The 25,554-nt window shown below is 41.4% G+C and overlaps 3 protein-coding genes across 11 annotated transcripts; 2 read left to right on the forward strand and 1 right to left on the reverse strand.

Moving 5' to 3' along the window:
* Nucleotides 1-9,335: 9,335 nt before the first annotated feature.
* LOC134179866 (protein phosphatase 1B-like) lies at nucleotides 9,336-15,100 on the forward strand. 3 transcript variants are annotated; one of them, XM_062646872.1, is made up of 6 exons: nucleotides 9,336-10,250; nucleotides 10,307-10,384; nucleotides 10,449-10,500; nucleotides 14,225-14,321; nucleotides 14,396-14,453; nucleotides 14,707-15,100. In XM_062646872.1, the coding sequence occupies exons 1-6, from the start codon at nucleotides 9,399-9,401 to the stop codon at nucleotides 14,728-14,730; spliced, it is 1,161 nt and encodes a 386-aa protein (XP_062502856.1). In that variant the 5' UTR covers nucleotides 9,336-9,398; the 3' UTR covers nucleotides 14,731-15,100. The 3 variants fall into 3 exon arrangements, with proteins under 3 accessions (XP_062502856.1, XP_062502855.1, XP_062502858.1); XM_062646871.1 differs by having other exon boundaries at nucleotides 14,396-15,100; XM_062646874.1 differs by lacking the exons at nucleotides 14,225-14,321; nucleotides 14,396-14,453; nucleotides 14,707-15,100 and adding an exon at nucleotides 10,605-10,636 and having other exon boundaries at nucleotides 10,449-10,536.
* A 979-nt stretch (nucleotides 15,101-16,079) lies between these two features.
* On the forward strand, nucleotides 16,080-22,954 carry LOC134180262 (uncharacterized). Of its 7 annotated transcripts, none has more exons than XM_062647372.1 (16): nucleotides 16,080-16,142; nucleotides 16,206-16,965; nucleotides 17,032-17,135; nucleotides 17,228-17,323; nucleotides 17,458-17,521; nucleotides 17,808-17,952; nucleotides 18,346-18,396; nucleotides 18,825-18,956; nucleotides 19,017-19,112; nucleotides 19,184-19,277; nucleotides 20,244-20,372; nucleotides 20,434-20,504; nucleotides 21,475-21,570; nucleotides 21,628-21,768; nucleotides 21,867-22,106; nucleotides 22,339-22,954. In XM_062647372.1, exons 2-16 carry the CDS (start codon nucleotides 16,727-16,729, stop codon nucleotides 22,474-22,476), a joined length of 1,836 nt encoding a protein of 611 aa, XP_062503356.1. In that variant the 5' UTR covers nucleotides 16,080-16,142; nucleotides 16,206-16,726; the 3' UTR covers nucleotides 22,477-22,954. The 7 variants fall into 7 exon arrangements, with proteins under 7 accessions (XP_062503356.1, XP_062503354.1, XP_062503357.1 ...); XM_062647370.1 differs by having other exon boundaries at nucleotides 16,086-16,168; nucleotides 16,233-16,965; XM_062647373.1 differs by having other exon boundaries at nucleotides 16,111-16,965; nucleotides 22,339-22,482; nucleotides 22,546-22,954.
* Nucleotides 22,955-23,096: 142 nt separating this feature from the next.
* LOC134180000 (uncharacterized) lies at nucleotides 23,097-25,285 on the reverse strand. Its single transcript, XM_062647052.1, has 11 exons — nucleotides 25,009-25,285; nucleotides 24,883-24,946; nucleotides 24,610-24,682; nucleotides 24,404-24,560; nucleotides 24,254-24,339; nucleotides 23,950-23,997; nucleotides 23,821-23,886; nucleotides 23,673-23,754; nucleotides 23,555-23,605; nucleotides 23,458-23,498; nucleotides 23,097-23,398 (listed from the first exon to the last, which is right to left on the reverse strand). The coding sequence occupies exons 1-11, from the start codon at nucleotides 25,274-25,276 to the stop codon at nucleotides 23,297-23,299; spliced, it is 1,038 nt and encodes a 345-aa protein (XP_062503036.1). The 5' UTR covers nucleotides 25,277-25,285; the 3' UTR covers nucleotides 23,097-23,296.
* Between the last annotated feature and the right edge of the window lie 269 nt (nucleotides 25,286-25,554).

The following is a 25,554-nucleotide window of genomic DNA, read 5'->3' on the forward strand; positions in this document are numbered from 1 at the left end:
AATTTTGGAAATTGTTGTACACTATTTACAGGTCAAAATTGTCACTTGTCACATTCAATTTGTATTCTGTCACACCAAATTAGTTTGTAGTCAGATCAAATTTCCAAGTCGTAAAATCAAATTTGTTTTGTCAGATCAAATTCACAATGTGTCAAAAAATCAAATTTTTTTAACTTGTCAAACTAGCTTAGTTGTCTGTCCAATTAACTCTGGAGGGTGTCAATTCAAATTTAAAAGTTATCTGCTATTACTTAGTAACTAGTAATCAAATTTGCAAGATGTTCACCTAAGATTTGGATTTCGTGCAAAGTTAGTACGGTCAACATCTTATTTAAGCTTATTTCACAATATCTGTAGGACAGCAGTCTGGCAAATGCACCTTGCCATGCCTACTGAAGCCAGAGTGCAGCCAGAGCAGCAGTGGTAGCCAGACAGAATAGGATTTATTCTATTTTGCTCGACAGCTGTCGAGTAGGTCCGGCAGGTCTCCAGCAGATATTGTGAACCAGGCTTTAGGTATTAGATTGGACACTTTTTGTATTTGATCTTAACTTTAAACTAATTCAATTCGGCACAATAGGAATGTAATGTGACAAGTGACAATTTTGAACTGTAAATGGTGTGGAGTTATCAGAGGTGTGATTGGTATTTTATATAAATTCTGATATTGGGAAAATTAATAAGAGTTAGAACATGGTTGGTGAGGCAATATTTTAAATATTGATCAGAGACACGAGAGCTTTCTAACATAATTAGTCAAGGCTAATTGTCAAGGATAGCTCAAGTGGGTGAGGGTCAATATTTGTCTTGTTCATCAGACCATGTTTTGAGTATTTTGTTGCATGTTGCCCCCTTTTGTGTCACATTTCATTTACAAATATATTTTGAGCTGTAAGGCACTGAATGTGGATGGTTTTATCGCTTTGGGGAGGAAGAAGGGGGGAGGTTACACATCATTGTACTTGAGGTGTGATTGACGTGCGATTGATTTGTCAAATCCCCAAAGGAAGGTAGCCGTGCAGATTATTTACCGATTGCTGTACTATGCAATCCAAGCTACATCATTTTCACTTTGTTTAATTTCTTATTAATTAGTTGATGATGGAGAACAGTTTCATGATGCATTTTCTCTTGGGAAATGTAGGATTTTTTATATCCGTATACTTGTAAGATAGAAACATAGGCCATGTTTCCACTAAGTGCACTTTAACTTAGCTTAAATGCGTTTATAAACTAAACAAGTTCAAGAAAGCGACTGTTTCCTCTTAGGAACTTGCACATCCGGGCTGTGCAAGACAAATAGTTTAGGAACACTTGTAGGCTTGTTTGAAGTATTGGCTACTCTGTCGCAGAGTCAGAGCAACTGTTGGTTGTCACATGATAGTACTAGGAATTTGCATGACGATGACCAAGGACACCATCTTCTTCCTCTCTCTCCTTTAGTTAATTAACAACCCTTACATCTTTCAAGGTAATCCTATACCAGCAAAACAGTCAATATCATCAAACAGCATTGTCGAGAAGCCATCTAAGCAAGCGCGCTACTGTCACGACATAGTTCAATCTAAGTCACTTTGCTAAACCTACTACAACGTAGGTCTAGGAAAGCGGTTTAGGTTTAGAATATACCCTGGTAACTGGTTTAGTGCAGGTGGAAACATGTTAATCCCTAAACCAGTTTAGCTTAAACCACTCGTTAAACTGGTTTAAGTGCTAGTGGAAACGTGTCCATAATTTTCTGTCACGATTGTGGACTAATGTGATGTCACCCATTGTTATTGCCGAAAGTTTTGATTGGTTGGATATTCTAAAGCAAGAGAGGCATGTGGCTCAACAAACAAACACAGGATATGCAAATGCATGTTTTTGGTCAATCTAAGACTAAAAAGTATTAGATATCCTGTTGCGTACATTTGTTAGATGTCATATATTGCAACTGCTGTAGTAAGTATGTTTGTGATTAGTTGCAGCTTAATTCGAATGTACTGAGAAGGGATACTATCAAAGATAGTAATGGAGCAGTGCTAGGTGGTTGCAATCTACCAACTATAAACTATGAGGTTTCAGCAGCTGGTGTTATCTTCTTCTGTCCATTTGCTGTGGAAACTCTCGGTCTATGGTCACCTTACAGTTTCAAGATTCTATGTTCTATAGCTTCAAGAATTATGCAGTGAGCAACAGGATGTTTTTAACAGTTTATTACAGCAATTGTCTATCAGATTGTGGTCTTACATTGCTAGATTGGTGTTACAACATTTAAATTTAGAGATAGTGGATGTATGGATGAGTTAGGACATGCATGCCTTAGTTGTTTGGATGTTGAGGTGGGACTGTTTATGTATGTAATAAAGACAAATATGGGCGTGTGTCAAAATATAAAAATTAATATAGCTATTTGTATAAAGTCAACCAAAGTTCAAACTGAAGTCATGTAAACATCATCGATTTAAAAGAATCTTTGCGTTACAACGCCATAAACATACTGACAGTTGTTCATTCAAATGTAGTACTGCTTGATTGTTGCATATACAGTATGTTGTGTTCCAAGCACGGATTTGGACAATCCATAAACTAACTACCCGGCACAATCCATGGTTTGCCCGTACAAACCATGCATTCCGAACCCTAATCCTAATTTTAACCCTAACTCTAACCACTAACCCTGACCCTAACCATATCATCCTGACCCTAACCCTTAAATTACCCGGCAAAAGTAGACATCCACTACACATCCATGGTTTGTCCATATCCGTGTTTGTGCATAACATATATATACACTATCAATTATAAATTTTATAATAAACAAAACCCAACTTTTTGCTTTTGTGTTGATTCATTAGCAGGCATTTTATTTAGTGCATGAGCAGATCGATAGATAGTTAGTACATCTGTAGCAGAGCATGAAATAACGGCCGGCCATAAGAGCATTGGTACACTACTGGAAATAAAGTTACGGCATGGATTGAAATGTTCGGGTTGCTTTCAGGGGTACAGTTTATGATGCTAGGAGACCACAGCTTCAGGCGTCCTCTGCGCTCGTGCGCTTCTGACAACTCACCAGCGGTCAAGACAGTTGAGCTAGTTAATGATCAAAGAATTCACCCACCTCCTTTACCACAATGTAGTGACATAACCACTGTGCAGGCAGTGAGACTGTCCACAAATGACTGTGACAGACAACCGTTAGTACACACACAATGCAGGGCATTTGTACAATCATGCAGGCAGCCGATAGGCATCACACAACAATACCGGGTATATAGCTGAACTGATTAAATATTTCTATTTAATCACACTGTTTAGCATAAACATAGCCAGCTTAGGCAACACAAACACATCACTCTACCAGTTATGACATGGATCAGACTCGATGAAGGGTTATGTAATTAGTCATTCATTTCTCAAAATGGCGGCTGCAATAGAGCCGCTTCAAAATGGCAGCTACAGCTCTGACTAAATGGTCGATCAATTTGAAATCCTTATTTCAGGGTCTGTGTAGAATAGTAGACAAAGCAGACAATAGTTGGACTTATGAAAGCAAATTTACTTCAACATTGTGAAAGTGGCACAACTAAAATGACTGTCGCTGCTGTCTCATTTGAACTATGCAAAGAATTAAGCAAACTGAAAGCTAAAACAGGACCTGTTACTGTAAAAATCATTTATGTGTAGCTACTAATAAAGTTATTGTGTTATAGCGCATTTTTAGTGTTTCCCTTTAAACTGATGGCCAGATTGTGTCCTTTCTTTGATCGTTGAATTCGTTTCGGCATTACGTATCTACTTGCAGCAGCAGCAGCAGCCACCTTTTTACTAAATAGTGTGGGGCGCCCCACCTTTGCTGGAACAGAAGCTGATGTCTTGATGGGCCGTCTTCTACTGACAGCTGTGGGTTGTACATGTATCTTTTGCTTATGTTTGGTTAGCCCTATATGGCTACCAAACATGTGTAACGCAGAAATCAAGTGCTGCTGTTTGTTGGATGGATGGGTTAGTTTACCCCGAATCTTCCAGTAGGTTGAGCAAAACTTTTCTACTGCAGCCAAGAAACCATCTTTACTTGAGATACTATAATGAGTATTACCTAGTCCATTTTCAATGTCGTCCATTACATGACATAGTTGCTTCCTTACTGTTTCAACTCTGTTGATTTCATCCATGCCATTACCTGTAATTATGTGATCTTGATCAGTATCATGTCTAACACAGTCTTGAAGTGGGTCATCAAAGGGTGGGAGTGGACCTTCCAATGATTTCTTTACGTCTTCATTAGACCATTGCACATCAACGGAGAGAGAACGTAGGTGCTCTTCATCTGCTTTTTCGTTGACACTACTGTAGAAACTGATGTCTTGGCAGCTGCTCCCTAGAGCAAGAACTGCAAAGAATTGTCATCCTTGTGGAGATTCAGTTGGAATGCTATTGATACTATTTTTCATGTATTTTGCTGAGGCTGCAAGCTGATGTTTGCATGGCTTACCATTGAACCCTATAGGACAGGAGCATTCTCCGAGTTGTAGGTCGACTACCCATTGGATGTCATCATTTGATTGACTTTGCACAACATAAACATGTGGGTCATCCGTAGGCATAACATCATCAAAAGAAATGGCTCCTGGCTTGATTCCAGCAAGGGTGAATCTCAGTGATACAAAGTGGTCAAGTCTGTTGCTTGCATAGGATAACAGTCGTCGTTGATGGTATAAGTCTAGTGTTTTCATTATCAGTTGAAACAATTGAATTGAATTCCACGCTTTCCTTCTTTGGAACAGGATGTCCTTTGTAATCCGAATACTTGCTTCTGAATAGTTGTTGGTGAAGTTTCCTCGAGTAGGGAATTTTGTACGAAAACACAATGCCCACTCTTTTCTTCTCATCCAATAGCTATCTATCCTTGTTTTGAAGTTTCCAAACTGGGTGTTGTCAATTTCGTTTTTAACGTTGTCTAGGGCTTCCTCTGAAGGTGAATAAAGAAGACGTTTGGTTAGTAGCATACAAGTGACTCTATCATTTGCTGACACACCAGACCTAGCGCTCCATAGCCAACGCCACATACTTTGGAGAAAATGAAACACACACAGATGTAAAACTGCTTCTGGCCAGGTTGTCTTGAGTGCTTTTTTTCACTGGCAGAATCATCTGTTAAAATCATTAAGGGTCCAACTGTTCTGCCTCTCCCGAAGAAGGCATAGTCAGGTAGAACATCAACAAGTGCTGTGAATGCTGATGATAGGGTCTCAGCATCTTCACTAGATGTCATTACAGCACCCAATGGTATTGCACCAGCTGAAGTACTGCAGCTCACAATGAAGACTGCAGCTCACAATGAAGACTGCAGTATTCAAATTGTCCAAACTGGCTGTTGAGTCACAGTAAACTAATTCGCCGCTTTAACGTAACAGTTTGTGGGCTCTTGCCATCAAAGGTGTGACTACTGCTAGGATAAAGGGAACGTGGTCAGATATTTTTGTGACTTTAGCTGCCGGTGGTTCAAATGAGTCATCAGGAAGCCTAGTTTTGTACTCCACCTCTAACTTATATTGTTGAAGAAATGCTTTACCACCATTACTAGCATAAATTTCATTGAATTGTTTACTTCTAATGACAGACGATCAAACATTGCTTTGCCATTTTCAGGACCGATACATCTTTCTCGCCACTTTTGGAACAAACGTTGAATATCTTGACAATTCGGATTGATGGATCTATCGGCAAGAGTTTTTTCAATGTCAAGAGTGTCATACTTCATTTGCAGTTGATTTGCATATTCATGCCTAGCTGTAGGTGCTGAGTTTCCTGCCTCGAATAAACTTGTAAGCTGCTTCTTGACAGCATTGTCTACTGGGCGAAAACTGAGGACATGAGCAGAGTTGACTGGGTGGTTATGGCAGTACTTAAGGTTAATCATGCAAAGATGGTTTGGATGAGCGGCAACTGTTGAGCTGATCATTGGACAGAGGCGTAACTAGGCATGAGGCAACCGAGGCAGTTGCCTCGGTAAAAAAAAGGGTGTGGCGTTGCAAAAACTTTGCTAGATGTATCAGTTAGTAGATAACAGGAAAGATCGGGCATTCTGCACGCGGTTACCGAACAGAAGAAGTCCTCTTTCACCACTGTTCTCGCACTTAGCTAGCGCACGTTCACGGCACGTGAAGCACTTGCCACACACGTGACTGAGAAACCTCGAGGTTAATTAATTAATTAATTAATATTAACTTGCCTCGGTAAAATTTTAATGCTAGTTACGCCCCTGTTGGATGTAGTCTGAGTATGAGGGTACTAGGGCAAGAAGTCTTTTTGTTTCTTATACTTTTCTGAATGAGAGCCCGCTTTAGATCTGGAGGCGGGCATTGTTTTGACAACTGTGTTTTTGTCAGCTTCTTTTGCTGATGTTGGCTGTGGCGAACAGTTTTAAAAAGAATTCTTTGTCCAGAAATTTGAGTGCCTCGCGTTACCCGGTATGTTGTTTTTGAAGTCTTCTCAAAGTCGTCAATCCACTGGACTGCTTTGGTTTGGTCTTCTGCATTTATCCATGCTTGCAAACTAAAGGTTTGGGTTTCTGCTCCAAGGAATGACTCGGGTGTATGTCTAGTGTACTGATCAACTATGTAGTTGTAGGAATCAGGGAACAAGTATGCTATTTCGTGAGGTATCTCACTGTTTCTAGTATCAGCTATGGTAAAGCAATTCAGACTTGAATGACTGTTCTCTATTTTGTCAGTAATGGCTTTGTCACTCTTTCTTTCTTTGTCAGCAAGCTTTTTGGTTCTTAGTTCATCTCTCTCAGCAAAATTGCACTCTCCTGCTGTAGCACTTCCGTTGGCTATAGATTTGCTATTCTCGTACAAAATGTTTTCTCTGACTTGAGCACCAGTTTTGTAAGAGTTTATTAAATCGATATCCATTCGTTTTTTCTTCAAAGTGAGGCTAGGGTGGTGATCTGTTCTGACGGACTTGCATTTTTTACTTCCTGGTAAAGGGATTAAAAGACGTTTGTTGACGTCAAATATTGATATGTCAACTACGTTTTGAACATTTATCTTTTTAGTTAATAGCCAGGTTGCCAAGACGTTCGCAGATATTGTGCATATGTGCTTGGATGGTGATAAATATGAAGCAGAGGTTTCACAGGATGACATTGAATCTGTAGAAGCTGTAGATACTGCCAAATTTCTTTTGGACAAAATGATGCAACAGCAATGAAAGCAATGACAATAACTCCGCAAGAGGATGAACATGTTTGCACTGGGAAATTGCAGCATTCACGTGAGCAAACATGCTTTCCTTCTGCATCGAACACTGTCTTGTGTAGGGCTAATATTGGATATGCAGTTGTAATGTGTTCATTAAGAAGCTTGTTCAATTCAGTGAATACTTGCTGGGTCTCGACGACTAGGTTAGTTGGAACTGGGTAGCCAAGGGAATCACCATAGAAGGAGAGTTTGGCATCAAAGTCAGTAGCAACAACAGTCCAGTGGTTTCCTGTTAATAGTCGATTGGATACTACAGCAGTGCCTGACATAGGGTCAATTTGCACATTTATAATCCAAAAAGCTAGTCGAATGCTGGTTCTTCCATGCAGTGCTGTGGTAATATAGTCTTGAAGTCTTGCTTTGTTGTACTCTGATAGTACAAAGCACAAACAATCTTCTGATGACAGGTTCACGATGTTAGCAAGACACTCTAGCAGTTCATCTGACAACCATCTATTACATGCTAACTTTGACAATTGGCTGTTACTAAGACCAGCACATACTGTTGCAGATGCAGATTGATTTAGCAATAGCTCCTTGAACGTTTGTAAAGCATGATTGTCAGGGTGTTCTAGATTCAAATTCTTTGGAAGGTTATAGGTCTGACCAAACAATTTTTCTTCCTGAAGGACCTATTAAAAAGTTAAATAGTTATCATTACTGATAGAACATTAGTTCTGGTGCAATAGTGACAGGTACATGCATGCACGTTGTAAGTAGCTGTGTGTGTGTGTGTGTGTGTGTGTGTGTGTGTGTGTGTGTGTGTGTGTGTGTGTGTTTGTGTGTGTGTGTGTGTGTGTGTGTGTGTGTGTGTGTGTGTGTGTGTGTGTGTTTGTGTGTGTGTGTGTGTGTGTGTGTGTGTGTGTGTGTGTGTGTGTGTGTGTGTGTGTGTGTGTGTGACTGTGTGTGTGTGTGTGTGTGTTGTGTGTGTGTGTGTGTGTGACAGTGTGTGTGTGTGTGTGTGTGTGTGTGTGTGTGTGTGTGTGTGTGACTGTGTGTGTGTGTGTGTGTGTGTGTGTGTGTGACAGTGTGTGTGTGTGTGTGTGTGTGTGTGTGTGTGTGTGTGTGTGTGTGTGACTGTGTGTGTGTGTGTGTGTGTGTGTGTGTGTGTGTGACAGTGTGTGTGTGTGTGTGTGTGTGTGTGTGTGTGTGTGTGTGTGACAGTGTGTGTGTGTGTGTGTGTGTGTGTGTGTGTGTGTGTGTGACAGTGTGTGTGACAGTGTGTGTGTGTGTGTGTGTGTGTGTGTGTGTGTGTGACAGTGTGTGTGACAGTGTGTGTGTGTGTGTGTGCGCATGTTGTGTTTAGATTTGTTAGAAAGTTGCTATATACTATCTGTGCACAATTTATTAATTAAGTTATTGACCTCTGATGCTATTCTCTTGGCTTCATGAATTGCAAGGAATTCATGCATTGCATCCAGATCAAAGATTCCAAATAGAAATGATGCACCATAATGCCTGTTCAAAGCCTTTTCGCTAGATTCATTCGCCTTCCTACTCAATGCTCTACTGCATGTTGTACAGGTAGAATGGCTGGGCATCATGCTTCTGTTGTGTGGATCACTGAACTGATTAGTTCCAGTCACGCAAATGATGCTTCCTTTCTCTGGGCTGACATGAGGGAAGATCAGCCTAGTGCAATCTTGACGGGATAGCTCTCTTACAGATCTACGCAGGTCAAATGTACAACGTGAGGCGCAGCCTAGACAGCTCCTGCTACGTAAGGTTTCCTAGCGGAAGTGCCTTCGCTAATTACTACTAGCTAACCTCTTCTCCAACGTGAATGAAACAGAAGCAGGGAAGTTTCTAAACATGCTTTCAGCTGAAAAGAGCGCGAAATTGAACAGACGGGGAATTGCACTGTGAAACTCACGTGCAGGATAGCCACGGCACGTGTACTAAAAAGTCAAGCACGTGAATCTAGCATTTATCCGGGATATTTATCCGGGACTTGAAATAACCGTGCCCACAAAAAATTCGCCCCGCAGTTGGGCCCGCAGTTAGGCCCGCAGTTGGGCCCGCAGTTGAGCGTGCAGTTCCCGGATTAATACATGTGCGCTATGATGTCATCGCTTCAACGACCGAGCATGCTCAGAAGGTTTGTCGCTTGAAAAGCGGCGTGTTCTGTGAGTGTGGATTTTCGTCATGGGAGCGTTTCTAGACAAGCCAAAAACGGACAAGACGACGACGTCGGGTAGTTTAGAGGGCGACCTGCGTTATGGAGTGGCGGCAATGCAAGGTTGGAGGGTAGAAATGGAGGATGCTCACACGTCAGTCGCCGGCTTGCCAGACCACGAGAAATGGTCGTTCTTTGGTGTATTTGACGGTCACGCCGGCTCTAAGTGCGCCGGATACACTTCAGACCATATACTGAATCACCTCATGCGCAACATGGAGCGCGAGAAAAGCGAAGAGGACGCCAGCAGCAGCATCGGCAGCGGCAGCATCGACAAAGTGAAAGAGGCCATCAGGCAGACGTTTCTCGGTCTCGACGAGGAGATCCAACAGACGCCGAACTGGTCGAACGGTAAGGACTTGAGCGGCACGACCGCGATCACATGTCTCGTCACTGAGGACCACATCATATTCGCTAATTGCGGCGACTCGAGAGGACTGCTGTGCAGACGGGGAGAGGTCGTCTTCTCGACAGAAGACCACAAACCGTATCTAGAGCGCGAGAGAGAGCGGATCGAGAAGGCGGGCGGATGTGTTGTCTTGCAGCGCGTCAATGGGTCCCTCGCAGTCTCGAGGGCTCTCGGTGATATCGCGTACAAGCGCCCGCAGGACAAGCCGGCCGTCGAGCAGATTGTCTCTCCCGAACCGGACGTCGTTGAGATGAGACGCGAAGAGGGAGACGAGTTTGTCGTCCTGGCTTGTGACGGAATCTGGGATGTAATGGACAACAACGCAGTGATGGAGTTCGTAAGACGAAAGCTTCGTGTCTGTAGTGATTTGGAGACAATTGCCGGGCACCTTATCGACAATTGCTTTCACAAGGTTTCTGCATGTCGTGAACGGTGTTGCGTCTTCTGTTTTCAATGTTGCGTCTCTAGGGAAGCCGTGACAACATGAGTGTAGTAATAGTTACTTTCAGAGATGCACCTACAGTCACAGAGGAGGCTCTGAAAGAGGTATGGTTGGCACTGTCTGTAGTATGGCATGCAGTTTCAGTGTTGTCTGCTGACCTTTCCTCAGGAAGAAGAAAATAGGAAAGAAGCGGAAAAACAAATTGAAGAGAAACTTAAAGGTGACGCAACTATAAGGATGACTTACTGTCTTTTGTGTGGGTGTGTCTCTCTTCTCAGATGTTATTGAGTCAGTCCGTCTTTTTTTGTTGTACTTTGACTTTAGATTTGGTTTCCCCGTAAATGGAACTTGGGAACATTATAGAAGACAAGCCACATTAGGAATTGTTTGCAAAGAGAAAGTAAACAGAGAGTAGTGTAGATGCCTCAGGATGTGATTGTGAGAGGGGTGTGTTGCATCCAGGATTGTAGCAGGGTTGTACACGTGGGCTGTGTTGCATCCAGGATTGTAGCAGGGTTGTACACGTGGGCTGTGTTTCTATGAGTGGTCAAACCAGGTTAACAACTGGTTTAAGGGGCCCATTCAAAGTTATCGACAATTTCACGAGGGTACAAAGCGCATGTTATGGGGAGGGGTTATGGCCTCTGTTCATAAAATGTTGATCATAACAATTGGCTCATGGAAATTTCTCTGTTTTCCATGTCTGGAATTACGTCATGCATTGTCCCCCCCCTCCCCGTATGTCTACAGGATTTGTAAGCATCAGTGCAGAATGTAAGGACTCATGGTTGACCAGACATCCACGAACAGTCTCGTTTATATGGCATCCTAAAACTGAGTTTACATTTAACATGCAAGACTTTTATTTGTGTTTGCGTTCGCGGCTTGCATCTCCTTGCACCATTTTTCTGTCCATGTTAAAGCTGTATTTACATTAAAGGTGCTCACTCACGATTCATTGTGCATATGCAGACACACCCACGCAACCTTGAAATCTGCCTTCACCCACGCATTTACCATTTACCAGTTGAGATAGCTTGCTGTTGAACAACAAAGCAACTTCTCGATCTTTCTTTGTTGCATGTGACCCGTAAATGGGTCTGGAGGTTCGAGGCTAGTAGATGCGTGATCTAGACATTCACGTCTTCATGGCTACTTTCACTCTCCGAGTTTTGGATGCCATCACGATGGTACAATAATGCCCATTTCTGGGTCATGTGCAACAAGAAAACGATCGAAAGCGCTTTGTCGTTCAACAGCAAGCTATCTCAAGATGGTAAATGTTAATGTGCGGATAAAGAACCTAACACTTGTTGTTAGCTTTCTCGAAATGTCAAGTCTTGAGTAGCAAAACTGCCATGGTGGACAAGAATGCGTTTTTCTTTGTACATGTACTAGGAATAAAGACTGTGTCATAGAACGTGGTTCACCGTAAGATTTTCCCTTGTTGTGTTTTGTTATGACATGTTTGCGTGGGTACAGTGCCCCCACTCATAAACGCCCATAACTTCGGCGCGGCCTAGCGCGGGGCCCCCGAGGTTGTACGCTATAGCTGATTAGATGCGCGTGGTCCTTGATGCGAGGGCTTTCTGGTAATGTAATTATGATGACACAGAACCTTCTAGAAGAAAGTTAGTAATACAAGGCGGTGATTGGCTGTCGATAGGGGCGTTGCCTGTTACTGATTGGTTGATAAACTTAGCTCCGCCTTTTACTGTTGCAACGCTATGCGGTCGCACAGCAACTGCGCCATATTCTTGCACCTGTCTTCTTTGCCGTGCGTCGGAGTGAGCAACAGCTGTTCAGAGACAGAAGAAATGTTTTGAACGAGGTTAGACGGAAGCGAATGAGTGTTCCTGTTGACCTAAAGGAGGGTCCCCATTTTGGGAATGACGGGTTAGCGTCTCCTTCGCTGATGTCTGACTACGTGAAAGACCTCTCCGAAGTTTCTGCCAGTTCTTGTGAACTCGGGCAACTTTTACCAGACAAGGAGATCTTAGATAAAGAGTCATTCAGGACTGTTTGGACGACTGGGTTGTCACTCTCACTACAGAAGACCGAATGATGCTCACTCTTGTTGTTTTTCAGGCGTTTCGATCCTTAGTTGTTTTGTATAGGTTTTAGATCTTAGGTTCTGTGTTGCTTTTTGGTTGTTTTTTTTACTGTAAGTGAAAAATATTTATGGATGGCGTAATACAGAATGTTGCACATATTCATGTTGTCGTATCTTCGCATCAAAAGCATCAATCAGAAATCCCCACGATGAATATTTTAGAAATCGTCTCTGCTATGTTATCCTTGCGTTTCACCAAATTCCGTTACCGTTTTGTAGAGATTTACGACCGTATGTGCACCCCTCTTCAGGGGCCTTTCTCTCCAATATCTCAAAAACGAAAGTACGTTTCAAAAATCGTGACGATCAGTACCTAGATAATCATGTCATGTCCCTTTGTGCAAAATAACTAGTTACATAATGAAACACCGTAGCGTACAAACGTGCAATACGAAGAAAATGTACTTCCTCGAGCGAGGCCCACTGTAAAACGCAACCGTTTGTTGAGTTCTTTCACAACGAGATGCGGCTACGATTGCTGAATCTTGTTACCGAGTTTCGTCGATATACATGACAGAACATTTGAATTACGCGCACTTTCCTGACATCACTCCCGGATGGGCGTTTATGCGTGGGGGCACTGTATGTGCGCAGTGAATCGTGAGCGGACACCTTTAGTTAGACGTGTTTGAGTCTTGCGTCTCCTGGTTAGTGCGCTAGCCTTTCATGACTTGCAACGCCATAATTTAACACACTCTATACCTTACAATGCCTTATGAAGCTGTTTCGCTGATTGCAACCTTGATTTTAGCGCTTGCGTTGTGTTGAAACAACAACAGAGAAAACGTTCCTGCCAAAAGGCTCCAGCAATGAGCCTATCACAATTTGACCCAGGAAATGCATCTTGGCGATGTAAAAATACAATGAGACAAACGAACGCTTTCAATTAGACGTTCTTCAACCCAAACAGTAACTCTAACTCCAAGATTCCAATGAGTTCCCATCTGCGCATTGATGCCTCCAACTGGGTCCCCGGTAAATCGTAGTTGTTGAATAAAGCATCATCAAAACATCTATTTCAGCCATACAGTAATACAGTAGCAAGAGTGACTCTAGAGAATAGTAGGAGATCGCGTTCTTCATGGGCACTATTCATCTCAAGCAACAGGTAAGTGCATATGCTTGTCTCCACTCTTGTGTCTTTTTTACTGTCTTCCATGGAGATTACTTCCACTCAACCAGAGTACATGTATCTCTACCGTCTCAACCGGTTGAGCTGGTGGAGGTAAAATAGATGTGCCCATACTGAACTGTGGTGTCTACACTGACATACCTACACTGATGCGTCTGTAGGAAATATTGAGAGACATTGTTCATTACGTCATTATAGGTTTTAGTTGGGTATGGTTTATCAGTGGCTGGTCAGAATCAAATCTGTACAATGGTAGGAGAAAACTGTAGTTTTGCTGATGTGAGTGTGGTGTCATCTGTATGTCACGTGTGTCTGTGTCTGTGTCTGTGTCTGTGTCTGTGTGTGTTTGTTGTGCAGTTATGTTCTACTTGTGTACGACTTGTGGTGAAGTCATCATGAGGTTAGTGACTGGTGGATTGTCACTGGTATTTTGAATGCCAAACCAAACCAAATGTTTCATGAGAAAGTCAAATTGTGTTGACCCACCAATAATAATCTCTATGGCACCTCGATTTGGATTATATGCTTTGTATACATTAGATATGGGACTATTATTATCACTTGACGATGAATTAGATTCCAGTTATCGTTAGACTCAGTATTATGACAACTGAGTACCACACATTTGTTTTGCTGTGTAATTCATGCCAAAGCAGTGGTCGCCTGTTTGCTTATCATTGCTATTTCTAATTCATGCAGAATTAGTGAAGACCAACGAGCTTGAAAAGTTGGATGAGCATTATGTTATGTCACAATTGTGCAGTGATTTATCAGAGCATCTAAACATCTCATCACGGTCAGTCTTGTAGCGTGTACTTCTTGACGAACATACAATATATTCGGGTTTTTCTTTATGATGTGCGACCGCAGACGCGATTTTGTAGTCGAATTGCTGGAGAAGCTAATGGCCTCGAAAACGACGTCAAAGGTGAGGGATAATGCAGAGAGGTCTTCTGTAGCATTTCCTGAATATCTCGACCTAGCGAATGCTGACAAGGCGACTTAGTGCCATTAGCTAGCTAGCAGTGCATGCATGTGATATGAGAACTTATACTCAGCTGCTTGTTCTTTTTTTGTCTGTAATTATGACTATACCTGCGTATCTAGTTGGGCCTATGCTACTGCTATTATAATATTATGGGAAATCTGTTAAGTGACTGAAATATACGTTTTGATTTGAGGGTCTCTTTGGACGGAAGAAGTGATGTCACTTTTCTCGCCGCCGGTGTATACAGCAATGCTACTAATGGTGGGATGGCCGGGAGGGATCACGTATTTTGTACTACAGATGGTGCTTTGGTGCCTGACATTGATCTGAACCTGATGTACAGCAGTGTTCGTTCCTCTGTAGGTAGGTCTATTTTAGTAATGCTGCAGTGATGTGTTTTATACTATAGGTTTATCTTTCTTTGTACTGTTAGCATAAGTGGACAATTTTAGGACATTGCGGGGTGGGACTTCCACATGTAAATCATCCAGCTGTACTGTTGTCGCTCTGATACGTGTACTAGATGCATTGCATCGCATTGTGTCACAGTGACTGTGATTGTATATGTATTTGTGTCACACTGTCAATTGTCTGGAGTTTGAGTGTATGCATGGAGATCAAAGTGGTTAGTTGTAGGTAAATGCAAGGCGTAACTTCGTCTGTCTTTGAACCACTCGCGGAATTAATTTTAATTTATCTAAGTGTTACTGTAGATTGTGAACTTCGATCAGTTCTAGACTCGTGCCTAATCTTCGGGCTGGGTTACTTCACCTTGTGTGCTGTCATCTGTGCATAGGACCATGTAGGTTGGGAAGCTAGTCGCATGTGTAAAACCTACTTTGTCATATGCACACATGATAGAGCACGTGGTGAAGGAATCCAATGTGGAGGAGGAATGGGCAGGAGTCTATATCGGTCCAGTCTGGTGCTTGAAAACTATCAGACAACATTGATTGATTAGTACTGTTCAACACATGCTGGATACTATACTTTAGTAAGATGCATACTACAGTGCCTCGTTTTGTGTACTACAACTGGATGGTGAGACGACCAGATTTTGGAGTCTGAACTGCAGGTTCTTAGAGAAGTGTATGGAATTTGCTTCTGGCCTGAAGTCATTTTGCAACCAAGGCTGTTGGTTGATATGCTGGTATGAGTTTGCTTGTTGGTATCGGGAAACTTGATGATAGGAAATCGTTTTGACACCTCTTTTAACTAGATCTGACTTTAATTCTGTGTGGAAGTTTACGACAAGTTGTTGTAGCACTATACATTTGTACTGAACTATTAAAGATTACAATTATGGAATATATTACAACTTGGGAAGCTACAAATCCAGATACCTGGCATAACAGCTTTTTGTAGTTAATTAAGACCAAATTCTTTTCTTACTATATCCTCATTCCAGCAGTTCTCTATTTCTGATACATTTGGAGTGAGTGCTCTTGAATGGCAAGGACATTGCAATGACGTCATAGGATGGTATTCTGTAAAAACGATGTGGAACCGGATTTGGAAATGGAAATGTAGATTAGAGTAAATTGCAACAATAGCGAGAGAAGTCTAGGAGGCATCTAGTAGCATTCTTGGGTTGAGAAAGTGCTTTAAGACTCTTTCTTCTATTGACACGTGAGCATCAACGTGCGTAACGAATGGTAATACTGTATGTCTACAGTAGTGACTTTCACGTAGGCCTGAGACGTGTGATGTTGTGTGCAGACGTGAGCATAGGAAGTACTGAAGACTGCTGTTCTTTGCCCAAAAACCAACGCTGCTAGCGAATCAGAGTGCATGCGTGTACCGTCCGGTGTGTGTCAATCCAAACGTCACCTGCACAAAAACAGCAATACGTCGACACCGTACATTTATTTCTAGCCTGACTTTCCTCTGGTCCTAGAGCCTCTGAGGTCATGTTAGACTTTCAGATCTAGACTATACTAGACTTAGACTGCATGTACGTACTCTGTCTATGCCTCGTCTCCGACAACGTTTTACCCATGCAGTAATGAGTTCAGGAGCGACGTGAGCACTTGCACTATGTACTTTTGTCAGTTCAGTACAGTGTACGATTGGTTTGATTGAAATTAACGAGTAGCTCTAATTCACGTGATTACTCGTACAGTTGAGCTGGTACTATACGCGTATACACTACTGTACAAAGGCTGCTTTCGTGCACTATAGTACTAGCCAAGCGTTGGGTGTGGTTGTTACGCATGGACGTGGGTTGGACTTCGACTGTATACTTTGCATGGTGTACTGCCGTCTTGGCTGCTGGCTTACCGACTCCACCACTGTCTGATCCTCGTTACCTACCAAATGGAAGAATGATGCTAGAGTCAGGCTACTTGGATCAACCTTACTGTGTTATTGATCGACATCACAGAAATCGATGGGTGTGTGCCATCACTCAAGATGCTCTACACGAAGGCGGGCCAGGAGAAAGAGTTGTAAGGTGCGGGATCTACAGTACACGTGTTTATATATGGTGACGCCTCTGCACGTGCGTTTTTGCTCTTAGCATGTACAGCACAGACAGAGGGAAGTCGTGGTCAAAGCCGAATTCAATTGAAGCAAACACGACGCTAACAAATGCCTACTCTTCAATCGCCATAACCAGATTTGGTATCTTCATGCATATGAATGACTTTGATTGTGTACTGTGAGATATTCTGTCGTTGATATGATCGATTATAATTATACAGCATGTTCTCTAGGTCGCATTTATGTGATGTACAATTTCAACGCAGATAACGTCAGTGCGCTACCTGATGGAAAGAAACTTGGTCGATCAGATACATTGGGCCACTTTGGTAACAATATTGACTATATATGTTTATCAATTTGGACTACTGATATGTATACTGATTTGCATACCACACACACACACACACACACACACACACACACACACACACACTGACTGATTTGATTCTTAATTTTTCAGTAATGAAATACTCAGATGATGGTGGAGATTCATGGTCATCTCACCGCTATGAAATCCCATACAGGTACTCTCGTTGCGACAAGGTTGTTGTCATTATTTTAATATGAAGACAATATATATATATATATATAGTAAAAGGACTTTTTTCTGGTGGTTGACAAAAAGTTGCAGTTAGGACTGTTGTAGTAAGGGTTGAAGGGAGGTAGTTTGTCTTGTGTTGTTACTGTATTGTAGCTGTGTGTTTGTACGTGTGTTAGTATGCCCCCAGTGGGAACTGCATTACTGTGTGTGATGCGATAGAAATAAATATCAATTTGGTTGAAAATGTATTGATCTACTGTAACCTTTAGGCTCACATCTATTGATAACAACAATAGTTGGAAAGGAAAGGTGAAAATGATGTGGTCAGTTGACCAAAGTAAATTGGCAAATGACAGCACACTATATTACTCATTCACAAAGATTGGTGTTTATCCTCAGGATGCACCTGAAGAGGTAGGATTCGTTTAACGAGTTACATATATTTACAATATTTCATTGCAAAACGAAACATTAATTTTGAAAAAAAATGAGAACTCTTACCTTTTGACGTTTTAGGTTATGGTCTGATGTTATGTAGGTCAATTCTCAATTAGTGTTAATTTGCATGGTCAATAATAACAACAATTGTTATTATTAGACTGATTTGATATCTATAGAGGAACAAACAACACAAGTAAAGTGCATTGTTCAGATGCTCGCTCTGGTCAACATAACCTACTACATAAATTTGTGTGCATGCAGTGATAGGCTCTTATCCTTGTTTACTGCCAGTAGAGTTGCAAACTAAGGTGTGTTATTGTATTTGTGTCTGTTCATAATAGCTATAGTCTTATATTGCACTTACAGGTTTGGTTCTTAAGTTCTGCTAACATAATGACAGAGCAGGATCCTTCAAAGGTAATGACAGTTGCCTCTCTCTAATTGTATCGTCCAACATTGTGTTGATTTTTGTAAGTCCATCTATACTTGTTTGCATCTTTTAATTAAGCTGATTGTGTATTTGCAAGTTTTCCTATCAATCGTTATATATACCATGGTCACATGACGTGCGACCAGTCACGAGTGCTTAGTTACATGGCGTAATATGATGTATTGCACTGTAAGTGTGCAATACGTTACTACTGGTGACTATGGTATAAATTACTTATCTATGATTAGCGTGCTGTGTGGCTTTTATCATCATGCACCTGGAATGGGGTTATAGCCCTGCTCCTTGTGCTGGTAAAATCCATATAGCACTCTAATGGTACAATAACCTATACTTATATGCTGTTGTTTGAATCCATGCTTGCATGTTTGTTTGCTTGTATGCCATCCTTCTTCAGATTGAATGGACACTGCTACCTAATGGAGATCATGGTATTCCACCACCAGGCGGAAATCCCAACATCGCTGAGGAAGGCCACGTAATGCCACTGCCCAGTGGAGGATTTTATGCCGTCTTCAGAACCACCCAGGTACATTAGTAATTAATTAAACGATATGCACACTATGTGCATTCAACCAGTTGTGTAAAGGGATTTCTTGGGGCTGCAAGTAGTCCAATAGGGAAGCATGCGACGGAGTGGACTACACCTGGTTTTGCTGAATATTGGAGAAGTACTGCAAACGATGTGAGTACACGGATGCAGGTTGTCTGGCAATTAATGATGATTCATAGACAAGGATGTGTATGTTTGTGAAGCGACTATATCTGAAGAATCCGCGTGGTCCAATAACAATGAAACAGTTTAGCAACGGCAGATATTTATTGCTCTTTTACAACAATGGAGATACGGGTAAAGTGTATGTGTGTACTGTAGCTGCCCATTGCAGTCGAATTAGCTTTGATGCTGTGCCATCTTTACTCTGCATGTTAGTTCACTTCTTGTACTAAAAAAGCATTATTACCTGAGGCCCGGATGTCCGGGCTAAGGGTATAGTAGTCGTCCGACGTTCGACGATACGACTGTATTTACACTCGATTAGCGCAGATGCAAATGAAGGTATTCCGACCAATAGACGGGAAGTTGTGTCATTACCAACTAATAGACAAACGTGATGTCATCATAAGGTTCCACCTCTCTTTGTTTGGTAGCTGCTAACAAGAATTCGGCCATCGGGCGTTTGTCCTTTACATGGTGTTTAGTCCTTTGCTTTACATAAGGGTATAGCACATAGAAGCAACACCTAGTCTACATTTGCACGTGCATGTTTTCCAACAACAACCTGCGGTACATGTAGCTGTACCTGACTTGTAACATTTTGCTTGTTCCTCAGTGTTTCTGCATAGTAGTTATGCAGTCTGACAGCTTGAATTTTCGGTGTGCGTGGCTGAGCAGCCGCGGTGTTGTTGCAAAAATCACAAAAAGTTTTTAGTGTTGTCTTCAACAGAAATTTGGCGCTCTGCAGGAATTTGCGGAGGGGAACGTGCATTGTCCATGACAGCTCATCTCTTTGTCAGACAAAGCGACTGAAATGTAAGTGCACAAGTCTGGAAAGGCTTTGCACTTTGTTTTATATAGCTAAACGAATGCATAGGAAACCCTGCTGAGACGAGTGGGTTGGGCTACAGTACACAAAATATCATCACGTGACGAGATATGTGATACATGCACCGGGTTAGCACTGTAATGTGCTTCTCTATTCATTTTGTATGTGAGTGGGTTGATTCATAGGGAAGCATGTGAAGTAGGCTACGCACATCCAAATTGAATATGTTTTAGCATCGAGACTGTTATCAACTGCCGGTGTTTATTCATTAGGTTTTAATTCTCGTAATCCATATTGGCTGTGTTGTGGAATCACGAACAAGAGTGGAGATACTATTATGTGGTCGCAGCCCGAAATTATTTTGTACGATCGAATTCAGGACAGCAGACCAGGCTATCCTGGTAAGTAGACTAGACTGTCGTTTCATCCATTTTACCGTATATGAAATTGGGTGGTCAACAGATTTCATTGAAGAAGACGATGGAGCAATCTATATCACAGAGACACAGAAGACTATAGCTCGAGTACACGAGGTGAACCTATTCTTCTATTCCTGAAAGGCATGTTGTTAAGTTAACTCAACTAGGTCTGTGTCATGGTTGTAGTTACTACTATAAATGTAGACTATATAACGATTATTTAATGTTAACAAATATAACAAGTGATTCTCTGTCGTTAGAATAAAATTTGTTATATGGTCTTACTTTGAGCACGAGCATTGATGACGTCTGCATGTAGAAGCCATTTCAACAGCAAGGGTATACGTGCAGTAGTGTGTATGAAAATGTCACTCACTTGCTGGTTCAAGGGTGTAGACAGTTCAAATGCTGCAGTAGCTGCTGCTAATACAGTTATTAGCTACCCTACTGCTTGTAATGTTTTTAAAGACTTATTCTTTTTGAGACTCCAAAAACTAATTGAATTTTTTGCAAATCCTAATTTTTTAAGGTCTTGATGTGTAATATTAGTCATCTTTCGATTTAATTATTTGTTTATTTACTCTTTCCAACTATTTAATTCTCTAAACATTTCTAGTTGTCATCTTGAGCTGCACACGTCTAGCGGCCATTTTTGACGATGTTTCATCCGCACGCACCAAATACAAAGCCCAGACAACCAACAATTTTTGAGACCAAAATATAATTTTTGTTATCCTATTATTTTTAAAGACAAAATTCTGAAAAGATTATTACTCGAAAAACATTAGAAGCAGTAGGGTATGTAACTTACACTGCAACTGACTTCCTGTAGTGACCAATGGTTACTAGTCTGTATATAATGTACTATGTAGAGTTCCAGTACATAATACTGGAAGAGTGTACTAAAGTGTACAAAGTAGTACAATTATTAATTTAAGGAACGTTGGTTGGTTGTCAAAATTTTTAAAAATTAATAAACGTCAGCATTCAAAATTTGTCATTTTGGGGGCAAATCATTAAAATTTAAGATTGTTATATCTTCTGGATTTACAATATATAGCTAATTGTGAATTGGCTTTAACAGATTGACAAGGTTATGCTTGAGCTATTGTTTCAACAAGACACCATAAAGAGTGTGACACAAAGAGAACTAGCTGCCGTATTCAATTCGACTGAAGACGTTTGACTAATTTTGCTTGCATGCGTTTGACAAATGTTAAAGTTTGTTTGTTTCAAGTACACGACTGCTCCAACGTTTCCTGATTTTGGTCAATACAAAGTGGCTCAACAAGGCTTTACGATAGATATGTGGGTAGAAGACCACACAGTGTCTTCACCAGGCGATGTGATGTTAGACAGCACTCTTCCCTCAGGACAGGTTAGAATCAACGAATTGTTGTAACCAATAAGTGTTGTCATAGTTCTACTTGCTTATGCTAAGAGGTTCATAATATATAATCTTGGGTGTGTGTGCAGGGTATGAAGATGACAGTTAGCACAACAATGAATGTTACGATTACTTTGCAGGACAACAAAGGATACACTGCTGTACACAGCACGGATCCTTCTTGCACTAAACGCTTGTTAACCCCAGGTCTGCATCAGCTGGCAACTGTTGTTGACAACGGACCTTTTGTAATCTACTTCATGGTGGATGGTCTCGTTTGTGATGGCGGTCCTACTCTAAAATCGGGATTGCAATGGATAACAAATGATGTAAATTGATTCTAATCAATTAATTTATTAATTAATATAAATTAAAAACTCTACAGTCACGTGGGTGTCTGTGTAACTATGTTTACCAGTGGTCTTTGTCAGTCTATGTATTTGTAGCAGACGACCATTAGAATCTTGCATGGGCACTATTATATGTTCTGAGCAGTTTGTATGCATGTCTATTAGTGGACCTGATGTTTATTGGAATTATGGTGATTTTGCCTTCATTTAGCTTGGCGATATCAATGGGTCAGACAAGTTGTTGACTGCTCGAACGTACAAAGGACTGATTCGTATTGGCAGAGTTTATACACGAGCCCTCTACACGTCTGAACTGGTTGGTAATTTTCAGAGTGGCTTTGGAAATTAAATGACAGTATGTGGGCCTCAGTATGTTAAAACTCATTAAATTGAGCCTGATATTTGTATTTTGCGACAGAAATTTTGCTCATCACATTGTTACATTTCACAGCAACGTACGGATAGCAAAATGAATGAAATACAGGAATTCTGTTGATGCCGCTGTTACTTGCTTATAATGAAACTTGAGGGTCATCAAATTCAGACATGTATTCAAGATGGTAAAACACGTACTGGGTTTGTGCCAAACTCGAAAGCGAGTGTCATAGGCTTAGGATGGGGGGAAGAAACGGGGGCACATCACCCCTCAACTTTCCAGCTGTCAAATGACCTGCTAATATAAGGACAGATGCAGAAACTGATAACACTGACATACGGCATACAGTATTACTACAATACACTATAGTGTTAATGTTGGTTTCTTGTTTTTTGCTGTGAGCATACGTGTAGATGATTAATTAATAATACGTTTAGCTTGTTGTGCAGAGTCACGCTCTCTTAGGCAAATGTGTGCCCCTTTAACCAAATCTAGGTTCCCACGCCTATGTAGTGCTGCATGGTGGCTGAAAATATAACATTAAGTCTGAGTGGTCGTGCCTCAATTAGCTAGCTGGAAGTGACACCGGGATGTCAGATAGCAAGATGGCTATACACACTTGATAGATTTTTATAAGACTAAAACATGTGACATGATCCAATTTCTTGTGAAAACTGAGCAGGAAGGGTAGAGAGGTACCCTTCACACCTATGCTAAGAGTCATCCCTGTCAACTTAATTCAGCAATGTTTATCCCAGATACAAAAAACAAAATTGAAAAATACAAACTGTGGTCACGTGGTACTTGTTGTATCGTAGAGAAGGGGATTCTGGTCTTCACTGTTTAGTACGTCACCAATATTCAAACTCTCGAACTGTTTGTTGGTCAAAATATTCTGAAATAGTTTACAAACTTTAGCTCTAGTTAACAAGATGGTAGGCCACCATGATGCACCTGTTTGCCATTGAATTTTGAGCCGTCGGGCATCATTTGTACTTCATAAGCAATTAACTATCACTTTTAATGAAAGATCAGTGACAGTCGAGTTTACCTGTCATTGCTCTTCGCCTCCCAGCTGTCATGTTCGTCCCTGCTCCATGAACTGTAAAGCAGTTGAAAGATACGTGATAAAGTTATCTTGTATTACCCACTATGCAAGTTAGCCGTACTGAGCATTGCCGAATGAAACGAGCAGCTTCCTGATCTCATGGGGACAGCCACGGAATGGGCAGACTTTACTTCTGGAAATGCCTAACAAGAACAAGAACAATAAGAAATTAACCTTTGTAAACAGACAGGGTATGCACTTTTGTGTACCTTGAAGATATCGGCCATATTCTTTCCGATCTTGATTTCAGTAAATTCACCTTTCTTTTCATAGCCCTTGAATCAATCAACGTTTTTAGTTTGATCATGGTGCCTTGTCGGAGAGACAATTTTTCGTACATTCTTGATGATTTTATGAGTGCCAGGTAAGAAATACATACAACCATTCTGTGAAACAAACGAATAGACAAAGTCACAGTCACAAGTTCGTAAACCGTAATACACCAGATACCTAATACAATTTGGTTATTGCTGTGTGTGTGTGTGTGTGTGTGTGTGTGTGTGTGTGTGTGTGTGTGTGTGTGTGTGTGTGTGTGTGTGTGTGTGTGTGTGTGTGTGTGTGTGTGTGTGTGTACACTATGTATGACTAAAACCAATAATAATACTAAGACAAATTGAATTAAGCAAATGCAAGTGACTTTGCCTTTTCAGTTGCGTCATCCAATGCAATCCACACACTGATGGCGTGAGTGGAATCAAAACTCCAATAGGGTATGTCGACATGCCAACCTGAACACAAGTCCAGTTAAAAACTCTAATACCCATCACAGAAACACAGTCGCAGTCGTCTGACTTGTTGGGTTTGCCCACGGTTCTTTGTACAATGCCTGATCATGCCATATCCGCATCTTCTTGATGCCCTCCAGTTGGCATGCTAATCGTGCAAACACCTTGGCTGCTTTGAAAACAAGGCTGTGAGCTTTGCTGTTACTTTGCCACAAGTTGATCCTCTAGAGAAAAATGGAGTAATCATATGATTCAAATGACATGGTCAAATACCTGGGTAAACACTTGGGTGTAGTATTCCAATTCAACGTTTGTTACGTCTGCCTGCCCTTTCTGAGGTAGAGTCCTGATTGAATATATTTTTATTGTTGTGTGTGTGTGTGTGTGTGTGTGTGTGTGTGTGTGTGTGTGTGTGTGTGTGTGTTTGTGTGTGTGTGTGTGTGTGTGTGTGTGTGTGTGTGTGTGTGTGTGTGTGTGTGTGTGTGTGTGTGTGTGTGTAATATATATATATATATATATATATTAAAATTAACTATTTTGCCTCACCAATCGTTTCCACGTTCTGCAACTGCTTCGTCTATGGTTTCTCTCCAGACTTCTAATTGGTCATCTAAGTCAAGGTTAATGCCTGGACTCGTAAGCTCCGCCCAATCACGTGATAACAAAACTTGCCGGTCAGGATGTCTTCGACGATCACGTAGCCGTTTTCTCTGTAGAATTCAACCTGCTGATCGGACAGTCGTACGTCTTGCATTGGCTGGAAGCTTGACAGTCTTGCGGCACAAAGTGAACGGAAAACGACAGCGATCGGTCGTCGCAAACGCGTCACAAGCATCATGAAGTCACGCGTGCTCATGCGCAAAGTCGGCCTGCAAAATATTAATGAAGTAGCACTAGTGCTAGACCCTCGGCTGCTACCTTTTAGGTTACCACGGAACATGCAACTGCTGCACTTTAACTTAAATTAACCTCGACGCTACAAGCCATTTCACCATAGGTGGACTAACGCGCGTGATTACACTTCGATCACATGACCGGAAACAATGTCTTTTCTAACTTTCGCGCTAGTCGGACACCACGCCATTCAAGCATGTTTTGGCTGTATTCATTAGCGATCACTCTGTTTCCTGTACCGAGAGACAGTGCCTACTAGGTTCTATCACGTATTTGGATATGTCGACTTGCGTTTTTTTAGTAGTCTGGACTAAGTCGATACTA

The sequence above is a fragment of the Corticium candelabrum genome, chromosome 5 (assembly GCF_963422355.1).
Source record: "Corticium candelabrum chromosome 5, ooCorCand1.1, whole genome shotgun sequence".
In the NCBI taxonomy this organism is placed as follows: domain Eukaryota; kingdom Metazoa; phylum Porifera; class Homoscleromorpha; order Homosclerophorida; family Plakinidae; genus Corticium; species Corticium candelabrum.